The sequence below is a fragment of the Sphaeramia orbicularis genome, chromosome 14 (assembly GCF_902148855.1).
Source record: "Sphaeramia orbicularis chromosome 14, fSphaOr1.1, whole genome shotgun sequence".
NCBI classification, from domain to species: domain Eukaryota; kingdom Metazoa; phylum Chordata; class Actinopteri; order Kurtiformes; family Apogonidae; genus Sphaeramia; species Sphaeramia orbicularis.
The window spans coordinates 39019245-39040650 of NC_043970.1; the positions used below are offsets into that span (position 1 = coordinate 39019245).

Here is a 21406-nt window from a genome sequence, read left to right on the forward strand (position 1 = left end):
CTATCTATCTATCTATCTATCTATCTATCTATCTATCTATCTATCTATCTATCCATCCATCCATCCATCCATCCATCCATCCATCCATCCATCCATCCATCCATCCATCCATCCATCCATCCATCCATCCATCCATCCATCCATCCATCCATCCATCGTGCTACTTATTTGTGTTAGTTTTTGTCCATTTTCTTGCCCATTTTGTTGTTTTTTGTGTCATTTTTTAAATTTTAGATAATTTTTTACAATTTTTCCTATCTATCTATCTATCTATCTATCTATCTATCTATCTATCTATCTATCTATCTATCTATCTATCTATCTATCTATCTATCTATCTATCTATCTATCTATCTATCTATCTCAGTATGGGGGGGCGGGGTTTATTGTTAATTGCTGGGTCGTTCCATCCTTGACTCTTTCTTACCTTTGTTGGTTTGTGCTCGTTGTTGTTTCCATTATTGGTATGTAATTATTGTTGAAATATATTGTATTATAAGTTATGCAGTCTATCATTTAGATAGTTGTGTATGTGTCATATACATCAGTTTTCCTTATATGTTTACTATCTGTTATTTCCATTATTAGGACTCTAAACAGATGAAACCTTTATCATTAAGGAAGCAAAAGTCATGTGTTATGTTGTATAAATGTGAAATGGGTTTAGGATTTAATAAGTTTTCTTCTTCCCTCTCCTTTATGAGCAGCACATATTGAATATACTCAGTTATTACTAGTGTACATGGTAGTTGCTATTTTGTCTTGATCACATTTATTGATTAATGTATTTATTCAGATATTAGTTCATTGTACTCAAAAATGTTAATATTTTTCTTCTGCTCAAAACAAATAAATGAATAAATGAAGAGGAAAATTTTCAAAACCTGCCGATAGAATAGACATCTGAGCATGCTCAGTGCACCCCCCGCCGCTTGTGGAATGGGGGGGTAAAACACAGAGCAGTGAGTGAGACCGACTCACTATAAAATAGACAGTTTGGACTTTGTTTTTGTTTTTTTTTTTTAACATTTTCTTTGTGGGTTTTTTGGTTTTTACTGTTGTTTGCAGTTTTATGGTGATTTTCCTTTATTGTATTTTTTACAGTTTTGACTGTGTAACAGCTTTTTGGAGTTCAACTAGGTGTCAAAAAGCAGCTGGACTGATTTATTTAAAAAAAAAAAAAAAAAAAAAAAAAAAAAAAGAGCCCTAAAACAAAACCTACTGGGCCAAAATTCAAGTCCTTGTTGTTCAGTGTGTTCCAGTTCACAGTTCATGCTCAATGTCCTAAATCTGTTATTGTTGTACATTCTGAGTGCCTTTTTTAGTAAAACTTCAACTCCCAAAGGGTGTAAATAGCATGTTTGACGCTCAAGAACAAAAGTAAATGATTAGAAATTTAACATCATTATTTTATTGAAGATAATTGCAGTTACAGTTCATAAGTGTACTGTTGCGTAATATATGCTGCTATTATATATTTCTGTTCATCTTCAGTTTAGAGAACTTCCTATCTTTTTTTTTGTGTTTTGTTTTGTTTATTTGTTTGTTTTTTCGGAGTGACGAACCCTCAGTGCTCTCTGCATCTGAATGCCCGACAGCGACTCTGGAGTAACCTTTCAGTGATCATGAAAATATTACTTTTTCTTTTTCGAACACATTTTTTCCTTGGCACATAATGCAATTTACTGTTTTTTAAAGCACTCTACTGTGACCTCTGGTCTGCTAAAAGAATATTTGTTCTTGCCCGGTGGCTTTAAAACAAATGTGGTCATAATTTTAAGGAACACAAAATAGTCCAGCATCCTAATAGAGCCGGTCCGCAGTGTCTCTGGTAATAATTTAGCCGGGTGTGCGCATACAATAACAAGATTCACTGTTGAAGACGAGAAAGAAAAGGAGTTATTCTTGAAGTAATTTTAGAAGGATGTGCTTTTGCATAGTGTAATATTCTCAAAAGAACCTCAATTTGACTGTATATTTAGATTTAAGATGCCAGTGGTGGTGATGTCAGGAATTTTAGCAGCAGAGTTTTATTATTTTAATATGAGAAAACATTTAATGACTCCATAGATCAATGGTGTCCCACTCATTTTAGTTCAGGGGCCACATTCCGCCTAATATGATCTCAAATGGGCCGAATCACAAAAATAATAGCATAATAACCGATGAATAATGTCAACCCCAAAGGTTTCTCTGTCTTTTAGAGTGAAAAAAGCAAAATTACATAATGAAAATGTTTACATCTACAAACAACCTGGAATTTCTTAAGACAAATAAGTGCAATTAGAACAATATTATGTGTCAGTTTATCATTTACACATCTGAGTTGCTTTTTTATTTTTAATTTTTGGAGAAATTTGAAAAACAAACATGATTAACATAAAAAAAGCAAAACAAAACACAAAAAAACCAACAAACTTGATCAAATTCAGTAAAAACAAGATAACACACTCCAATAACACACTAAGGTTGAAATTTTGAATTCCATAGTATTTCTATGAGTGTCCTATAAAGGGTTAACCCTTTATAGTGAATTTTCATTGCTAGCTATTTCAATAGATAACGTATAATACTAGTGGTTCCGTCAGGTAACTTATGTTATAGCCCGTTGTCAAACACACAAAAGTACTAATTCACTGTTCCGTCAGTCATTCATGGTCAGTGACATGTTGCCTCCTTTATAGGTGTTTTTCTTGGATTTTTTTTTAGATACTTCTTAATAATAATAACACTGGTCAACAACAAATTTATTGTTTAAGTTTTTTGAGCTGATTTAGGATCATTTTGGTGTGCTGAATCCAAAAATCACATTCATTTTGCTCAATCAGGTCAACTTTCTGAAACTTGCTTTTTAACATTTTTGCTTACATTTATGGGCATTTTCACATCATATGATACAAAATTCTTTCATATTTCTTGCAATAAATGAGTTCTGAAGATTTTACTTTTGTCAATTTATGATTAATGGTTTTTTTAATATTACAGGTGAATGAAATGGCTTCGACTAGAAGATCTTGCAAAAATAAGCCTGACGTATTCTGCTACATCTGCGGTGAATACACCATTGTACCTAACAGGAATCCTGTTAGAAAATGATTTTTTTTCTCTTAAAACCTATTTTGGGTGAAAACTATAAAAAAAAAATCAACTGATAAAGTCACAAAAATGTCATCAATTTTGTGAGAAGATCAAATTTTTCAAAATCAAATTAGCAAAAAACCTGACCTGATTGAGAAAAACAGATGTCATTTTTGGATTTAGCGGTGCAAAATGGTCCTAATTCAGTTGAAAAAACCTAGACAACTTGCAAAAAACATTTTTTTTGTAACCCAGTGTAATAATGGATTGGATTTCTACATGTATAGCGCTTTTCTAGACACCCAAAGCACTTTACATTATTGACCCATTATTCATTTGCTCTCTGGATTTTTTATTTTATTATTTATTTTTGGTCATTTTCAAGCAAGGAACCAAATATGGTAAATTAACTGACCTTGATTTTCTACATGACAATATAAAAATCTAGAAAATTTTCACAAAACTAATAGTCATGTTATGTCCTCCAATAACACATTAATGTTGAAATATGAATTTCAGAGTATTTCAATAAGTACCCTGTAAAGGGTTAATGACTATATAATCACAAAATGTGATTTTTATGCTAGTAATACAAATAAAATAGCAGGTTAGAGGAGCAGCTTTCAGAAATTTTCTAGTTTGGTTTGCAATTTACTTCTACATGCAATCAGTTTCTGTTTTGTTTTTGTTTTGTTTTTTTACAGAATATTTCAGAGCTGAACACATACAAAGGCAGTAACACACAGGCTTTGTGTATGCGAGAAAAATGACTTCAAATACAACAAATATGGTCTCTGTTTATGCTACTAATGCATTTTTTTCCAGAACAAAGACATTTGTCGATGATGAAGGAAGAGACCAAATTAATGTCATCCTATTTCCTTCTGCACAGGACATACATAAATAGATCGGCGTATGCTTAGTGAAGGACTTGCCTTTCTCGGTGTTGACTTTCTTGGCATCAAAGAGAAAATGATGGAGGCAGAGTCATCCAGATGGCTGTGGAACACCAGACTCTCATTGTGGAGCACCGGCTGAAATTGTGTGTGCCGCAGCATGTGTGATTTGCTAAATTGTTGAACTTTTGTCAGCGTTAAAAAAAAAAAAAAAAAAAATCTTTCTACCACTCAAAGTGAAAAGGAACAACACACTGCACTTTCCTAAAGTGAACATTTTGCATCCACGTCCTGGAAACTTCCCTCTCTCTCTCTCTCTTTTTTTTTTTTTAACATTGAAAATGTGCTGAGAGTTTGCAAAAAAGGAAAATAGTGTGAACAACAAAGCCTTAAAGTTTAAAATTAGAACTTGCTTTTTTTTGATGTGCTGTCTAAAAGTTTTGTTGTGTGTTTTCGTGGGCCCATAGGAGCTCTGTTACAGTCTTATATATAAAATAATAGGGAGGTGATTCCTGACACTATAGCCTTTGAAGCTCAAAGTGAAATATATTAGTAAGAAAGTAGGTCTCACTGAAGCATTCCCAAACATAAATAAACCAATTCATTACTTTCATCATTAGAATAAGTGTGGATGTGTGAGATCACCACTGTGTGTCTGGAGTTGTTGGAATAATGGCTTTAAAAGCTAATATTAGGTGAATCAAAAAACAATGGTCTTTGTGATATTGCATGTAATTGTGTTCATTTTATGACTATATAAATGGCGTATCAATTGCCTCCCTATATGTGCCAAGTTAGAAGTAAATTGAAACAAAATTGATGTTTTTATAGACATGTGAAATTTTGCCCATTATAAGTAAATGGGAGAAAAAAGGTTTTTAAAAATTCATAAAAAATTGGAACTTTGACATACTTTTCCCAAAATATAACCAGATCTATTCCGGGTCACTGGCAATCTATAAACCCAATTTGGTGTGAATTCAACCAATAGTTTTGCTGCTAGAGACATGGGAAATTGCGCCCATTATAACAAAATGGGGGAAAAAAAAAAAAAAGATTTTAAAAATTCTTTAAAAAATTGACCTTTGACCTACTTTTCCCAAAATATAACTGCATCTATTCCGGGTCACTGACAATCTATAAACCCAATTTGGTATGAATTCAACCAATAGTTTTGCTGCTACAGAGATGTGAAATTGAGCCCATTATAACAAAATGGGGAAAAAAAAATAATAATAAATAAAAATTCATAAAAAATTTTAACTTTGACCTACTTTTCCCAAAATACAATCACATCTATTCTGGGTCACTGGCAATATGTAAACCAAATTTGGTATGAATTCAATCAATAGTTTTGCTGCTACAGACATCTGAAATTGCGCCCATTATAACAAAATGGGGGGAAAAAAAAAAAAATTAAATTCATAAAAAATTTTAACTTTGACCTACTTTTCCCAAAATATAAGCACATCTATTCCGGGTCACTGGCAATCTATAAACCCAATTTGGTATGAATTCAACCCATAGTTTTGCTGCTACAGACATGTGAAATTTAGTCCATTATAACAAAATGGGGAAAAAAAAAATTCATAAAAAATTTTACTTTGACCTACTTTTCCCAAAAATACAATCACATCTATTTTAGGTCACTAGCAATCTGTAACCAAATTTGGTATGAATTCAATCAATAGTTTTGCTGCTACAGACATGTGAAATTGCGCCCATTATAATAAAATGGGGGGGGGGGGGAGATTAAATTCCTAAAAAATTTGAACTTTGGCCTACTTTCCCCAAAATATAATCACATCTATTCTGGGTCACTGGCAATCTATGAACTCAATTTGGTGTGAATTAAACCAACAGTTTTGCTGCTAAAGTGTTCAAAATACAAACAAACCGAACCAAAAACAATACCCTTGCCTCCCCTTCAGGGGGTGGGGTAAAAATACCAAATTTTCATTGATAAAGGCAGAATGCAGAGGGTAATATTGGAATATATTGTGATAAATTATATAAGAATGGTTAGATGTAGAACGAAATGTGTTTGGAAGTAAAGAAAAGTAGGTTAAAGTTTACATTTTTTTTAATGAATGGCAGTTTGGCGTGACTTGCCTGGAATGCTACGAAGACTTACGGACTCAGAAAACGACGTGGAACACAGCATAAAACTTACGAAGAAGGAGGAAGTACAATTCAATGACCATATTAATAATCATCAGTAAATTACCTGAGGTTTGCTTGTAAAACAAGTGTATATCCGCAAGTAAAGTTTACTTGATGATCGCCCTTGTAGAGTTTACTTACAGTTCTAAGTGCAAATACTTTCTGAAGTTTTCCTGAGTAAATAACACCCCCAAATTTTTTCAGTGTAGATGCAATTGATACGCTGACATCACCACACACATCAGCTGGATCGATGCCAAAATAAGCTACAGTAAGTGCGAGGGGCGGGGTTTGTTGTTCCTGGAACCACTTGTTTAACCCTTAGGGGTCTGAGCCTATTTTGGCCATTTTTGAGTACTTTTGATTTTGCCTTTATATACTATATAAAGAAATGTTTACTATACCCATGTTTGGTATCTTTTTTTTCAGCACAACTTCATCTATCTCATCTGCCTATTATTTTTTCACTTTAACCCACTATATCAACACAAAAGACCAAAGAACACCAAAAAATATATATATAAAATTCGATTTGAAAAATTTATATACAGTAATTTATTACATAAATAACCCAAAGATGCTTAATGAACCTTTTCAAAGACTTTAAAAGTGAATATTGGTTCCAAATATTCGGTATATGAAATCAAAATTGTAATAAATTAAAACTATACTCAACTATTTGACAAAGAAGCATATCTTTACATAAGCATTTTCTCCGGTTTTCTCATCCCCCTCTTCCCCGGTCCTCCCGGTTTCCGCATCCGGTTCAGGTGGGGGTCATTCTCACCCTTTCCCGTAATGCTAATGCGGTCTGTGAATTAGAAGCCACAGATTTTACCAGTTTTTTTCATTTTGAAAAAGGACAAAAAAATGACATAAATGTGGTCAGAAATATAACGCCCGCCCCACCATATTTTCATACTTTTACTCACATTTTTTTTTTTTTGCTCCGATTTCAAACCATCATATCTCCATTTGTATTTACTCTATCAACATCAAATAAAAAGTGGGAGAGTGTTTCAAGTCCGCCCTTTTGAATGTAATTATCCCCAGTGGTCTATGTGACCGACTTCCGAGGCTACGACGTGTTGAAAATGTCAACACGCATAAAAACATCTCTTTACATAGGTGTTTTCTCCACCCCCCCCCACCCACACCACCACCACCCCACTCCAGGTCCTCCCAGTTTCCGCATCCGGTTCAGATGGGGGTCATTCTCACCATATGCTAAAACAGTCTGTGGATTTGAATCCGAAGATTCAGCCAGTTTTTTTCTGTTTTGAAAAAGTACAAAAAAATAACAAAAATATGGTCAGAAATACAACACTTCCTTTATATTGCTATAACACTGGTCAACAACAAATTTATTGTTTAAGTTTTTTGAGCTGATTTAGGATAATTTTGGTGTGCTGAATCCAAAAATCACATTAATTTTGCTCAATCAGGTCAACTTTCTTTTTAACATTTTTGCTTACATTTATGGGCATTTTCACATCATATGATACAAATTTTTTTTTCATATTTCTTGCAATAAACGAGTTCTGAAGATTTTACTTTTGCCAATTTATGATTAATGTTTTTTTTAATATCGCAGGTGAATGAAATGGCTTCGACTAGAAGATCTTGCAAAAATAAGCCTGATGTATTCTGCTACAGTTTGTAACACTTAAGAAATGCATCCTGTTAGAAAATGATTTTTTTTTTTTTTTCTCTTAAAACCTATTTTGGGTGAGAACTAGAGGGTGTCCCATAAGTCTCCATATATAGGAGACATAATACATATGGTTCTAACATGTATTTCTTTATAGTTCTTCTTTATAGTTCTTCAGCAGTGGAGGACACGCATTGAAATGTGTTCCCGACAAAATGGCAGTCATATATTATATTATTATATTATATAAATAAAAATGGTTTATGTCAAGAAACGGTTATTTTTCCTATGTATGGAGACTTATGGGACACCCTGTATATAAAAAACTCAACTGATAAAGTCACAACAATGTAATCAATTTTGTGACAAGACCAAATTTTTCAAAATCAAATTAGCAAAAAAAACCTGACCTGATTGAGAAAAACAGATGTCATTTTTGGATTTAGCGGTGCAAAATGGTCCTAATTCAGTTGAAAAAACCCAGACAACTTGCAAAAAACATTTTTTTGTAACCCAGTGTAACGCTATATTGCTTGTTTGCTCAAGTTACAAACCATCATATTTCCGGTTGTATTTGCTCTATCATCATCAAATAAAAGGTGGGAGAGTGTTTCAAGTCCGCACTTTCGAATTGCAATCATCCCTAGTGGTCTACGTGACTGACTTCCGAGGCTACGACGTGTTGAAAATGTCAACACGCATAAAAACATCTCTTTACATAGGTGTTTTCTCCACCCCCCCCCCACCCACACCACCACCACCCCACTCCAGGTCCTCCCAGTTTCCGCATCCGGTTCAGATGGGGGTCATTCTCACCATATGCTAAAACAGTCTGTGGATTTGAATCCGAAGATTCAGCCAGTTTTTTTCTGTTTTGAAAAAGTACAAAAAAATAACAAAAATATGGTCAGAAATACAACACTTCCTTTATATTGCTATAACACTGGTCAACAACAAATTTATTGTTGAAGTTTTTTGAGCTGATTTAGGATAATTTTGGTGTGCTGAATCCAAAAATCACATTAATTTTGCTCAATCAGGTCAACTTTCTTTTTAACATTTTTGCTTACATTTATGGGCATTTTCACATCATATGATACAAAATTTTTGTCATATTTCTTGCAATAAACGAGTTCTGAAGATTTTACTTTTGCCAATTTATGATTGTTTTTTTTAATATCGCAGGTGAATGAAATGGCTTCGACTAGAAGATCTTGCAAAAATAAGCCTGATGTATTCTGCTACAGTTTGTAACACTTAAGAAATGCATCCTGTTAGAAAATGATTTTTTTTTTTTTTCTCTTAAAACCTATTTTGGGTGAAAACTAGAGGGTGTCCCATAAGTCTCCATACATAGGAGACATAATACATATGGTTCTAACATGTATTTCTTTATAGTTCTTCTTTATAGTTCTTCAGCAGTGGAGGACACGCATTGAAATGTGTTCCCGACAAAATGGCAGTCATATATTATATTATTATATTATATAAATAAAAATGGTTTATGTCAAGAAACGGTTATTTTTCCTATGTATGGAGACTTATGGGACACCCTGTATATAAAAAACTCAACTGATAAAGTCACAACAATGTAATCAATTTTGTGACAAGACCAAATTTTTCAAAATCAAATTAGCAAAAAAAACCTGACCTGATTGAGAAAAACAGATGTCATTTTTGGATTTAGCGGTGCAAAATGGTCCTAATTCAGTTGAAAAAACCCAGACAACTTGCAAAAAACATTTTTTTGTAACCCAGTGTAACGCTATATTGCTTGTTTGCTCAAGTTACAAACCATCATATTTCCGGTTGTATTTGCTCTATCATCATCAAATAAAAGGTGGGAGAGTGTTTCAAGTCCGCACTTTCGAATTGCAATCATCCCTAGTGGTCTACGTGACCGACTTCCGAGGCTACGACGTGTTGAAAATGTCACGTGATTGAGTCCCGGGGCTGTGACCTTGGACCCCTAAGGGTTAATATTATCTTAAACAAAAACCGTTAGTAAAGTTTGATAAACAGGGTGGATTTGTTTTCCAGCAGCGTGGGTTCTGTCATAGTGGTAACATCCAAGAGTGAATATCAACCACCCCTGAAAGTTTCGGGATGGCATTTAAAAATCCAGATTGCACACGGTGTTCTAAATGAACCGAATGAGGTGGTTTTAGCAGTGCATGCTAATTGAACTGGAAAACTCAAAGGTCAATGGGATGCAGCGCATATCACTCCAACTGTGATCCCTCGGCACAAGCCACACATTATGACATTACTCATTACTTCTTTACATTCGGATGGAAAATTTATAAGTCCTAATTGGGGTAGAAATGTGGAGTGATAAGTATTTTACTATTCATACTCTTTTTTTTTTTTTTTTTTTAATATGATTTTTGCACATTGTGATGGTTTTTGTCATTGTCAGGCGATAATATTCTCCAAGAAGACTTTAGTTTTATTTCAGTAGCATTTAAAGCAGTTATTGGTATCATTTGGCATACTGTAATTCCAGTAATTTAACCCTTTCATGCATGAATTACAAGAACCTTAGTAAAGCTGTTTTTCTTAAATGTTTTTATTCTTCCTTACACATGAAAAACAAACAATGCGATCAATTTTTTTTTTTTTTTTTTCTTTCATGGAGTTACAAAAATGTCCATGCATTTAATTTTTGAAGTAAAGAAACGTGTGTTTAAAACTCAATATCAGAAAGTACGGAAGAGGATTAGGGCCACTGGAAAAAAAAATACAATAAACTAAGGTCCAATATGTATTTTTTCTTATTATTATTATGAGACAAAAAGTCAGAATTCTGAGGGGAAAAAAGAATCGTCGCCACTTAAAATGTGAAAAAGACTTCTGGTAATTAACCCTTTCATGCATTAATTGTGAGAACCTTAGCCAAGATTTTTTTCTTCTGTGTTTTCATTCCTCCTTAGGTATGAAAAAAAAAACAATGCGATCAAGTTTTTTTTTTTTTTTTTTTTTTTTCCTAAGGAGTTACAAAAATGTCCATGCATTTAATTTTTGAAGTAAAGAAACGTGTGTTTAAAACTCAATATCAGAAAGTACGGAAGAGGATTAGGGCCACTGGAAAAAAAAATACAATAAACTAAGGTCCAATATGTATTTTTTCTTATTATTATTATGAGACAAAAAGTCAGAATTCTGAGGGGAAAAAAGAATCGTCGCCACTTAAAATGTGAAAAAGACTTCTGGTAATTAACCCTTTCATGCATTAATTGTGAGAACCTTAGCCAAGATTTTTTTCTTCTGTGTTTTCATTCCTCCTTAGGTATGAAAAAAAAAACAATGCGATCAAGTTTTTTTTTTTTTTTTTTTTTTTTTCCTAAGGAGTTCCAAAAATATCCATGCATTTAATTTTTGAAGTAAAGAAACATGTGTTTAAAACCCAATTATCAGAAAGTGATTTGAAAACAATGAAATAAAAACATTTTTAAGGCTGCTAATCTGATGTCTTGTAACATTTTAACATATTCTAATGCTGAGATAATATGCAAAAAAAAGAAGAAAAAAAACCTTCTTGTCTAACAAATAACAATTGATTTACACTAAAAAATGTTAGTGCAGATCAGGTTTATCAAGAACAGCACAGTTACAGTAATGGTCTGAATGTCAGTGTATGAGATGGTGCATAAGCGTCCACTGTGTTGGCTGATATGGAACTAACACAACAAAAACCATGAATATACAAGAGAACAGCTGGAGAATAACTGTCTACTGGAGTGACCTGTGCATGAAAGGGTTAAAAGGTGTTTTCAGACAAGGTGGGAGGGGTATGTATGTGATTGACAGCTGTAATTACTAAATCAGTGTTGAAATGTTGAGATTTCCATATACATGACTCCAGTTTTTGACACAATAGCTCCATGCAGAAGCTTGGAAAACTGTCTTCTCTTTTCCCCAGCAGCTTGAAAGGTTCAGCTGGCTTTATATTTAGTCTTTTGATTTGGTTTGAGAAGAGAAAGCTGTATGTTTCCAAATTCTGGCATTTTTCCCCTCTGCCTCGGCTCCTGCAGCTTGAACCGTTGCCTATTTTGTATAATGCAGGAAAGAATACATTATTGTAAAATCGACTTTTAAAGGTGTTCTATGTAGTATACAGGGTGGGGAAGCAAAATGTACAATATTTTGAGGCAGGGATTGAAAGACAGTGTTTGACCAATTAGTTTATTGAAAGTCATGAGAATTTATTCGCCACAAGAAAACTGACATAATAGAAAATGTTTTTATTCTATGTGTCCTCCTTTTTTCTCAATAACTGCCTTCACACGCTTCTTGAAACTTGCGCAAGTGTTCCTCAAATATTCGGGTGACAACTTCTCCCATTCTTCTTTAATAGTATCTTCCAGACTTTCTGGTAATAGTTTTGCTCATAGTCATTCTCTTCTTTCCATTATAAACAGTCTTTATGGACACTCCAACTATTTTTGAAATCTCCTTTGGTGTGACGAGTGCATTCAGCAAATCACACACTCTGACGTTTGCTTTCCTGATTACTCATACGGGCAAAAGTTTGTGAAAAGGTATGGATAATAGTGTTAGGTATGATTATGACATCAATATATGTTTGGTTTCAATACAACTGACGTAGTGCCTGCTGAGAAAAAACAACTAAATGTTCATTGTAAATTTTGCTTCCCCACCCTGTAGATATTCCAAACTGTTGAGCCGCATGATGTAATAAATTCCCATTATGTAATAAAAGTTCAAAATGTAATAAGAATGTCACGTCGTCTTGTAATAAAGCCGCATTCTGTAATAAACTGACGCATTTTGTAATAAACTACGTCAACACGTTATGCAGTAAATTTTTTCACATTATGTAGTAAGTTATTACAATTTGAGAAATTTATTACAAAATGCACTTGACACATTTTTATTAAAAAAAAATGTAATAACATGGTTCATTATGTAATAACAATCCAAATTAACATCCTTTCAGAGCAATTTAGAAGAAATTAGTCACAGGAGCTACAGGTAATGGAATCAGAACTTTAACCACACAGTTTAAAGATTAATTTAGCACATTACGTTTTCCTGAAAATAAAAATGTGTCAAGTGCCTTTTGTAATAAATTTCTCAAATTGTAATAACATACTACATAATGCGAAAAAATTTACTACATAATGCACTGAGGTAGTTTATTACAAAATGCGTCAGTTTATTACATAATGTGGCTTTATTACAACATGATGTGACATTCTTATTACATTTTGAACTTTTATTACATAATGGGAATTTATTACATAATTTATTACATAATGCGGAATGTCACGTCATCTTGTAATAAAGCCGCATTATGTAATAAACTGATGCATTTTGTAATAAACTACCTCAATGCATTATGTAGTAATGTAGTTGAACTAAAGATCTGTTTGGAATCGAACAAACACGATCTGAAGCAAATATGATAGCATCCTATAATAACTTTATACCTTCATAAGCTTCAGAATCAAACTCACGCATGTAGAAGAAACGCTGCCATTTCAGCTGCAAACTCTTTTTTTTTTTTTTTCTTTCATTTACAGCCGTGTCCAGTGGTGACAAACCGTGCTTGTAGCTTTTATCACTTTCCTTGACTAATGCTTTGGTCAAAGGTCCCATAGTGTTAGTTGTCCTCACCATGGGAAAATGGCAGAGTGACTCACTACTCCCTCTAGTGGTCACACAAATCCCCCATACCATCAGTGTGCATATGGATGCTTCTATGAAACTGGGTACATTTTGATACCTGGCACTTTACCAGCTTTTAGACCCAATAATAAAAGATAAATTTAGACATATTTCCCCCCAGGATGAACCTCATGATGACCTCATATAAACGCAAAAAAATGTATACTCTTGCTCTGAGCCATCCCAAAATTAATGAATTTTTAATAAAATATTGGGTCCACAAATAGGACCAAAATTGGGACAGGAAAAACTACCTAGGTGTCAGTGCATTTTATTTTGAAAACATGGCTTTAAATGGTCTTATATACCGCTATAAATAAAGACACTGTGTTAAATTTGATAATCCTAGTGGTTTGTCTTATTCAAACATGTGGGTTTTTCATGAATCTCAGTCTCATGTAACCCACCATGTCCACTTGCGTTACATGCAGAACCTGCCCATTTAAACACAAATAAATCACAAATGATTTTGCAACAGCGGTCATTTTTATGAAACACTCTGTCTTGCATAATTAGTTCAATTCCCAAAATGTACCTGTGAGAGAATAAAGAGATATTCAAAAAAATAGTAGCGTGTAATTTTCGTGTCCTTTGGCCATGTTACATACAGATTTTTGTATTAAATATAATGTAAAACAATATAAAAATGTGTTTTATCTGCACAATAGTTTCTCTTTTATCTCAGTAAGTATTTAGTTTTATAATAGACCCAAAGTGCTTCCAAACTTGCTTCATAACATCAGTCTACATCTGGTTTGAATTTTTAGCCCCATGTCCTGTTTTTAGGCACCAGTTTCAGTTTCATAGAAGCACCATTTTATTCAGCGCATATCTATACATCTTTGGCAGAACTTCCAGTCCCAATTTTTTGTTGTAAACACCGTTATGACGATTTTAGGCCATTTTCTTAATATCCGAAAGTAGAAATGCTACATTTAGCCCCTTAAAGCCAAATTTCCTTTATATATTACTAAATTTAATATCTTTGTTAGGAGGTGGATGTGTCTGTGCTTCTTCTCCCAAAGGTAGAAACATTCTTAGTCAAGTAGAAGTACAAATACATGAGTTTAAAAGAGCAGAAGTACTGTTTCAGTGTCTTTAGTGCAGTATAAGGGAAAAAGTAGGCCAGTGAAGGACATTTCTACAAGCCGTTTCTCTGCAAAGCAAGCTGATCCTCATGTTATATCACTATATGTATGGAATATTTACACTTTTCTTCAAGTAATGAAAATCAATATGCTGAAAGTAAAAATGATTTTTGCTCAAATGTGCAAATCCATGATACTTAATCTATGGTCCAGTTTTCTTTTAACATCTCATTTTAGTCTTATTATGTTTGTTGTGTGTGATTAGCACCAAAATATTAAAAACAGGATTATTATCATCTATATTATAAAAGGGAAGTGGACTCTGTTTGTGTGTGTGTGTGTGTGTGTGTGTCGGGCAGTTTGGCATACTTATGTACAGTCGTGGAAAAAATTATTAGACCACCCCTTGTTTTCTTCAATTTTTCGTTCATTTTAATGCCTGGTACAACTAAAGGTACATTTGTTTGGACAAATATAATGATAACAACAAAAATAGCTAATAACAGTTTAATTTCAGAGCTGATATCGATCCATTTTCCATGTTTTTCTTGATAAAAACCAAAGTCACATCAGTTCTTACATCAATATCTATGGCATTGTACTGACAAAAACAGTGCTTTTAGGCATTCCATGTTTTCTTTTCTGTCTGTTTTAGTCACATGATACACACAGGAGTTAGTACTTCATTGCATAACCATTGTTTTTGATGACTTTTGATGGTCTGATAATTTTTTCCGCAATTGTATTTTTAGTCAAGGAAGAGACTTGTGAAAACGGCAAGTTGATAGGACCAATATTTTGGGAGATATTTGTAAATTTTGGAATACAATAGCCTTACAATCATGTTGCTATGTCCAGTGGGTTACGTAGCAACAGATAAACTATTGGGCCATGTTGCCATGGTGTCAAAGATCATGTATAGAAACAGACATGCCAGCTGAGAGGTTAAAAAGTACCATATCTAGAGCTTTGTGGTTCCCCATGGGTCAACACACTAGTTATTATTTTATTTTATTTTATTTTATTCTACATTGAGTCTTAATTTTGGGAAGACATGCCTGTATGCACAATAAAAATAATCACTGCTTTCACTGAATTAAAGCTAAATTAATTAAAGCATTGCAGCTAAATTAATAAATATGTTCATAGAGTGAATATGACACACTCTGAAAATGTTCATGTGAATATTTTGCCTTGTTTTTCCGTTGGAGGAGTGACGCTAATGTTGACTTTGCTGTGAATGAGTTAAACGAGCGTAACTTCTGACCCTTCATTTCCTGTATTGACATCTTTGAGCTACACTTAATCAACAACCGAGTCACACACACTGAAGCCAACACACACACAAAAACACCGACCGGTCTGGTCTGGGAGATGAAATCATGTCTTACTCTAAATCAGCCTGATGCTTGTCTAATGAGCACTGTGGCAAAGATACATGATGAAGAAACTCAATCATGTATAACACCACAGCAAGCCAGAGAATTGTCAAATTTGTCAGCTAATTTCATGCTAATTGAGTCCCGGAGTCTGGGTTATTTTTAACCTCATCATGTTCTGTTCATATGAAATCGTAAGCCCTTTGCTCACGTATCATTAATTAAGCAAAATACATCAATCATGATTTCTTTTTTCCCCCCCGCAGTACCCGCCAGGATCACTAACATATCGAAGGACGTGACGGTGAACGAGGGCAGCAGCGTCAGTCTGATGTGTCTGGCGATTGGCCGACCCGAAGCGAACATCGTATGGAAGCATCATTCACCAAGAGGTAGGACTGAAAGATGATGAGTGTCTAGAAACATGAGTAGAATTCACAGCTTAAAGAAACATAGAATAGTATTTATAATTAATGGAAAGAAGATGGAGTGTGCTACATGAGAAAATGAGGGTTGGTCTCATTATTGGAGAACAGATGTCTTCATGCACTTGGGTGAAGCATCGTTGGATTATTCAGTCCTTATTACACTGGCTATTAAGAGCGTGTGTTTGTTTGTAGTACAAGCGTAGTGGTGACAATATGGAGCGAAACTGTTGATCAATTCTTTCAGTTTTTTGGGGGGAAATGGCAATGGCTCCTACCGCAGTACTGTGACACAAAGTATTAGTTTGTCTATTGAAACAGACCAACCAAATGTTAGCATTTGTACTAGAGCCAATCATAGATACTGTTCCGTGACCTCATTATCCTCTTGTTGCCACAGTACTGTGGTGATATATGGCGTATACTTCAGTACATGCTTTTGTGCATTTTGCTGCCACAGTACTGTTGTAATTGATGAAAGAAACAACAAATTGGTGATAGTATGTACACTCACAGTCAATGAAAACTTTGAGACCATATTTTTTGACATAATTTTTATTTTGAAACCCTAAACTGGAATTGTACAATACATACAGACAATAGATCTGGAAAATCTTATTTCAAGAAATCAGAGCAAAATAATTTTCACTCCATCGGCAGAATTTTTTATATTTTTTTGCTTAATTCAAGATTTTTTTTTTATTTTTTTTTGCTTAATTCAAGCAAATAAATTTGCCAGTGGAACAAGTGAAAAAGCATAGTGGTGACAATATGGAGCGAAACTGTAGATCAATTCTTTTAGTTTTTTGGGGGGAAATGGCGATGGCTCCTACTACAGTACTGTGACACAAAGTATTAGTTTATCTATTGAAACAGACCAATCAAGTGTTAGCATTTGTACTAGAGCCGATCATAGATACTGTTCCATGACTTTATTATCCTCTTGTTGCCACAGTACTGTGGTGATATATGGCGTGTACTTCAGTGCATGCTTTTGTGCATTTTGCTGCCACCGTACTGTTGTAATTGATGAAAGAAACAACAAATTGGTGATAGTATGTACACTCACAGTCAATGAAAACTTTGAGACCATATTTTTGGACAAAATTTTTATTTTGAAACCCTAAAGTGGAATTTTACAATACATACAGACAATAGATCTGGAAAATCTTATTTCAAGAAATCAGACCAAAATAATTTTCACTCCATTGGCAGATGTTTTTTTTTTTTTTTTTTTTTGCTTAATTCAAGATTTTTTTTGTGCTTAATTCAAGCAAATAAATCTGCCAATGGAACAAGTGAAATTATAATTTATTTCCCAAGATCTATTGTCTAAAAATAAGTTCTGATATGTCACTGAAAAGTTACTCTTTAGGTGATTATGTCTTATTTTCAGTGTGATGAGATATTCTGACTAGAGATGGAAAAAAATACACTTGGTAAGATTTAGATTTTTGCAGTGTAGCGTGGAACTTGTTAGTAACACAACAGTATACAAGCAAGAGAAAAGTATCATTTCAGGATTTCCGCTTGTCTTACCGAATTTTTTCTTTTATATTCACACATTTCATTTAACATCACTCCTTTTGAAGTCTTTTCTTGCACGTTTATTTTCAATAGCATGCCATTTTCACTCATGTTATGCTCTGTTTTGTACTGTCTCTTTGTCTTTTCTGGACAACATTTAATATCTGCCTTCTCTTAACACTTTAGCACTTAGATTGAAACGTTTGAATATGAAAGACAAAAATTGGTAAGAATAGTGGAAATCCTGAAATCATACTTTTCTCTTGCTTGTACACTGTTGTGTTACTAACAAGTAGCACGCTAAATGTTAGCTGAAGTCTGTGTTTCTGTCATTGCATTTAAATTAAATGAGCGTTGGTTTAGTATCCATGCTGCTTACCATCACAGAGGCTCATAGCTCAGCATACAAAGTGGGCCAGACGCTGCATTGAACTGGATTTTGCATTACTGAAGCAGAACTGAATGGTGTGCTGCTGTGGGGTTGAGTTGGTGGGGGTGGGGTGGGGGTGGTTTTCTACCAACAGACAGCTGCCATCAGTGAATGGCATCTTATTTGCTGATAGGTGAACGCCGTGCATCCCCAACTGGAAATCATTTGTTTATATCCTGTGACATTTATCTTTTTATAGTGTAGATTTTATACAAACTTTGCATGACGTTCCCTTTCCTGCTCTCAGAACTCATTTCAGATAAAAAAAAATATGTCAAACCGAGTTGCAACAGCCGACTGAACTAACACTCCAACACAACATACACCTCCGATAGTTGTTTCACATGAATATTCGCCTGCGTCATCCACATTTACTTCCCGTTTGATACCGTAAGAGGTTTTATACTGAATGATGTCGGGGCTTTAATCTATTGACTGAGAGCTTGTATTTTCTCTCGACTTGGTGGATTTTGAGGATGCACAACCTGTGGCCTGACAGGAGCTCCAGTCAACCGTGGTTTGGCTGGAGGCCACAGCTGGTTTGGTGTTGGGGGGGGTTGTGTTTGTTGTGCTGGCACTTCGCGAGCTGCCGGAGAGCCAAGACGCTGTGCACGCCTGTTTGTGTGTGCATGCATGTGTGTTCTGTGTTCTAATTGTGTCTGCTCGGCGCTTCCCACAGAGCATTCAGCAGTGTGTGAGTCATGCGCTGCTTCTCTATAGGATCAGATGTTCAGCCTCCAACATGACATGAATGCTTACGGCCCAGCTGTTCCCCTTCTCCCTCCCCCGTTATCCACAGCCTTACAGACTCCACTTCTCACAGCCCAGTAGCTCTCCACCACCTCAGCCATCGGTAACACTTCCATCCCTCCATTTACTGGTTCCCCTATATTTACTCCGAATATCATGAGCTCACCAAACCATTTGCCTGAAGTGTGATCGGAATCGATGTGTGACACAAAACCACTAACCAGATGGTGCCGTTCACACCAAACATAACCTGTCAAACATATTTGGGGCTTAAACTTATTGAAATATGTAGAATTTAGCACGTTGAAGCCTGTAATTCAGTGAATTTCAACCTTGGGGTCACCTGAAATTTGTAGTAATTGATAAAAAAAAAACAAAAAAATAACTTACTAATAAAAAAATATTTGGCGAGTTGAGAGAGACAATCCTAATACATAACAGACATGACAAACTGTGAAGCTGAAACTGAAGCACTGTGGTACTGTTAATCTGTCAAATGTTCATTGTGGTCAGTTTCAGATGCTGCAGCTCTTTCATAATTCTTAGTTTGACTTTTTTTTTTTTTTTTTCCAGTATTAATTGTCAGCCTTGTAAATCCAAGCTGGACTGACTGTACATATCCTGAACAAAGAGAATAAAATTCTCGCTTTGTGCAGTAATCTACACCTGGCTTTTCTGCCTCCGTCCATAATAATATACATTATATAGACTAAATGTTGTCTAAAATTAACGTTCATTTGCAACATAGTATAGCAAACTATTACATGATCAAAAACAAATTCATTTTAGCAAAAAGTTATATAGTGTCAGAATGCTTCAGATCTCAGCTTTCTGATACCATTTGAATTTTGTGGATAGTGTAAACAGTTCAGGAGTAACAGTAAATTGAATACCGTGAAGTGCAAAATGTAGTGCCAGAGAGATTGTTGTTATTAAAGGGTTAATTTATTGAACATGTAGATGTTTATAAAATCTCAGTAAATTCACAGGTTATTTTATCAAATCAGAGAGAACTGAAGGACACTTGTGTTTTTCAGCTGAATGTATCATTAATTTTACATAAAACAAGCATCTACAACCATTGTCATTTGTCAAAATACATGAACCAGTGTTGCAGGGGATGGATGGATGGATGGATGGAAAAAAGGAAGGGAGGGAGGATGGATGGAAGTGTGGGAGGGAGAAAGGGAGGATGGATGGATGACGGAGGGAAGGGAAGAAAGGATGGATGGATGGATGGATGGATGGATGGATGGATGGATAGAATAGAAAACAAAAAGTTAATATTTCTTTTTTTTTTTGTCATTATTTTTGTCATTTTTGCCATTGTCATTTTTGGTAATTAAAAAAATGTGTTTCAATTCAATTCACACAAAAAAAGTTAAAAAAAAAAAAAAGTAAAACAGCGCTAAAAAAATAGCCCAAAATTTTTTAAAATATCCTTAACTTTCTGTTTGTAGTATAGATAGATAGATAGATAGATAGATAGATAGATAGATAGATAGATAGATAGATAGAAGGGAAGAAAGAATGATGGGTGGGTGGGTGGGTGGGTGGATGGATGGATGGATGGATGGATGGATGGATGGATGGATGGATGGAAAAAAGGAAGGGAGGGAGGATGGAAGGGAAGGAGGGAGAGAGGGAAGATGGAGGGATGATGGAGGGAAGAACGGATGGATAGATGGATGGATGGAAGGAAGGGAAGAAAGAAGGATGGATGGATAGACTAGAAAACATAAAGTTAATGCTTCTTTTTTTGGTCATTTTTGCCATTGTCATTTTTGGTAATTAAAAAAAAATGTGTTTCAATTCAATTCAGATAAAAAAAGTAAAAAAAAAAAAAAAAGTAAATAAGTGCTAAAAAATAGCCCAATTTTTTTTTTATATCCTTAACTTTTTGTTTGTAGTATGTATAGATAGATAGATAGATAGATAGATAGATAGATAGATAGATAGATAGATAGATAGATAGATGGAAGGGAAGAAAGAATGATGGGTGGGTGGATGGATGGATGGATGGATGGAAAAAAGGAAGGGAGGGAGGATGGAAGGGAAGGAGGGAGAGAGGGATGATGGAGGGAAGAACGGATGGATGGATGGATGGATGGAAGGAAGGGAAGAAAGAAGGATGGCTGGATGGATAGACTAGAAAACATAAAGTTAATGCTTCTTTTTTTTTGTCTTTTTTTTTGTCATTTTTGCCATTGTCATTTTTGGTAATTAAAAAAAATGTGTTTCAATTCAATTCACACAAAAAAAGTAAAAAAAAAAAAAAAAAAAAGAAAAAGAAAGTAAATAAGTGCTAAAAAAAATAGCCCGATTTTT

General features: G+C 34.4%; 1 protein-coding gene across 2 annotated transcripts in view; it reads left to right on the plus strand.

The window, feature by feature from the left end:
- Positions 1–21406, plus strand: part of opcml (opioid binding protein/cell adhesion molecule-like) — a 1247413-nt gene that overhangs the window by 1003478 nt on the left and 222529 nt on the right. For both annotated transcript variants that reach the window (XM_030154013.1, XM_030154014.1), the window contains one exon: positions 16213–16338. In XM_030154013.1, the coding sequence (XP_030009873.1) occupies positions 16213–16338 (126 nt within the window). The remainder of the gene's footprint in view (positions 1–16212; positions 16339–21406) is intronic.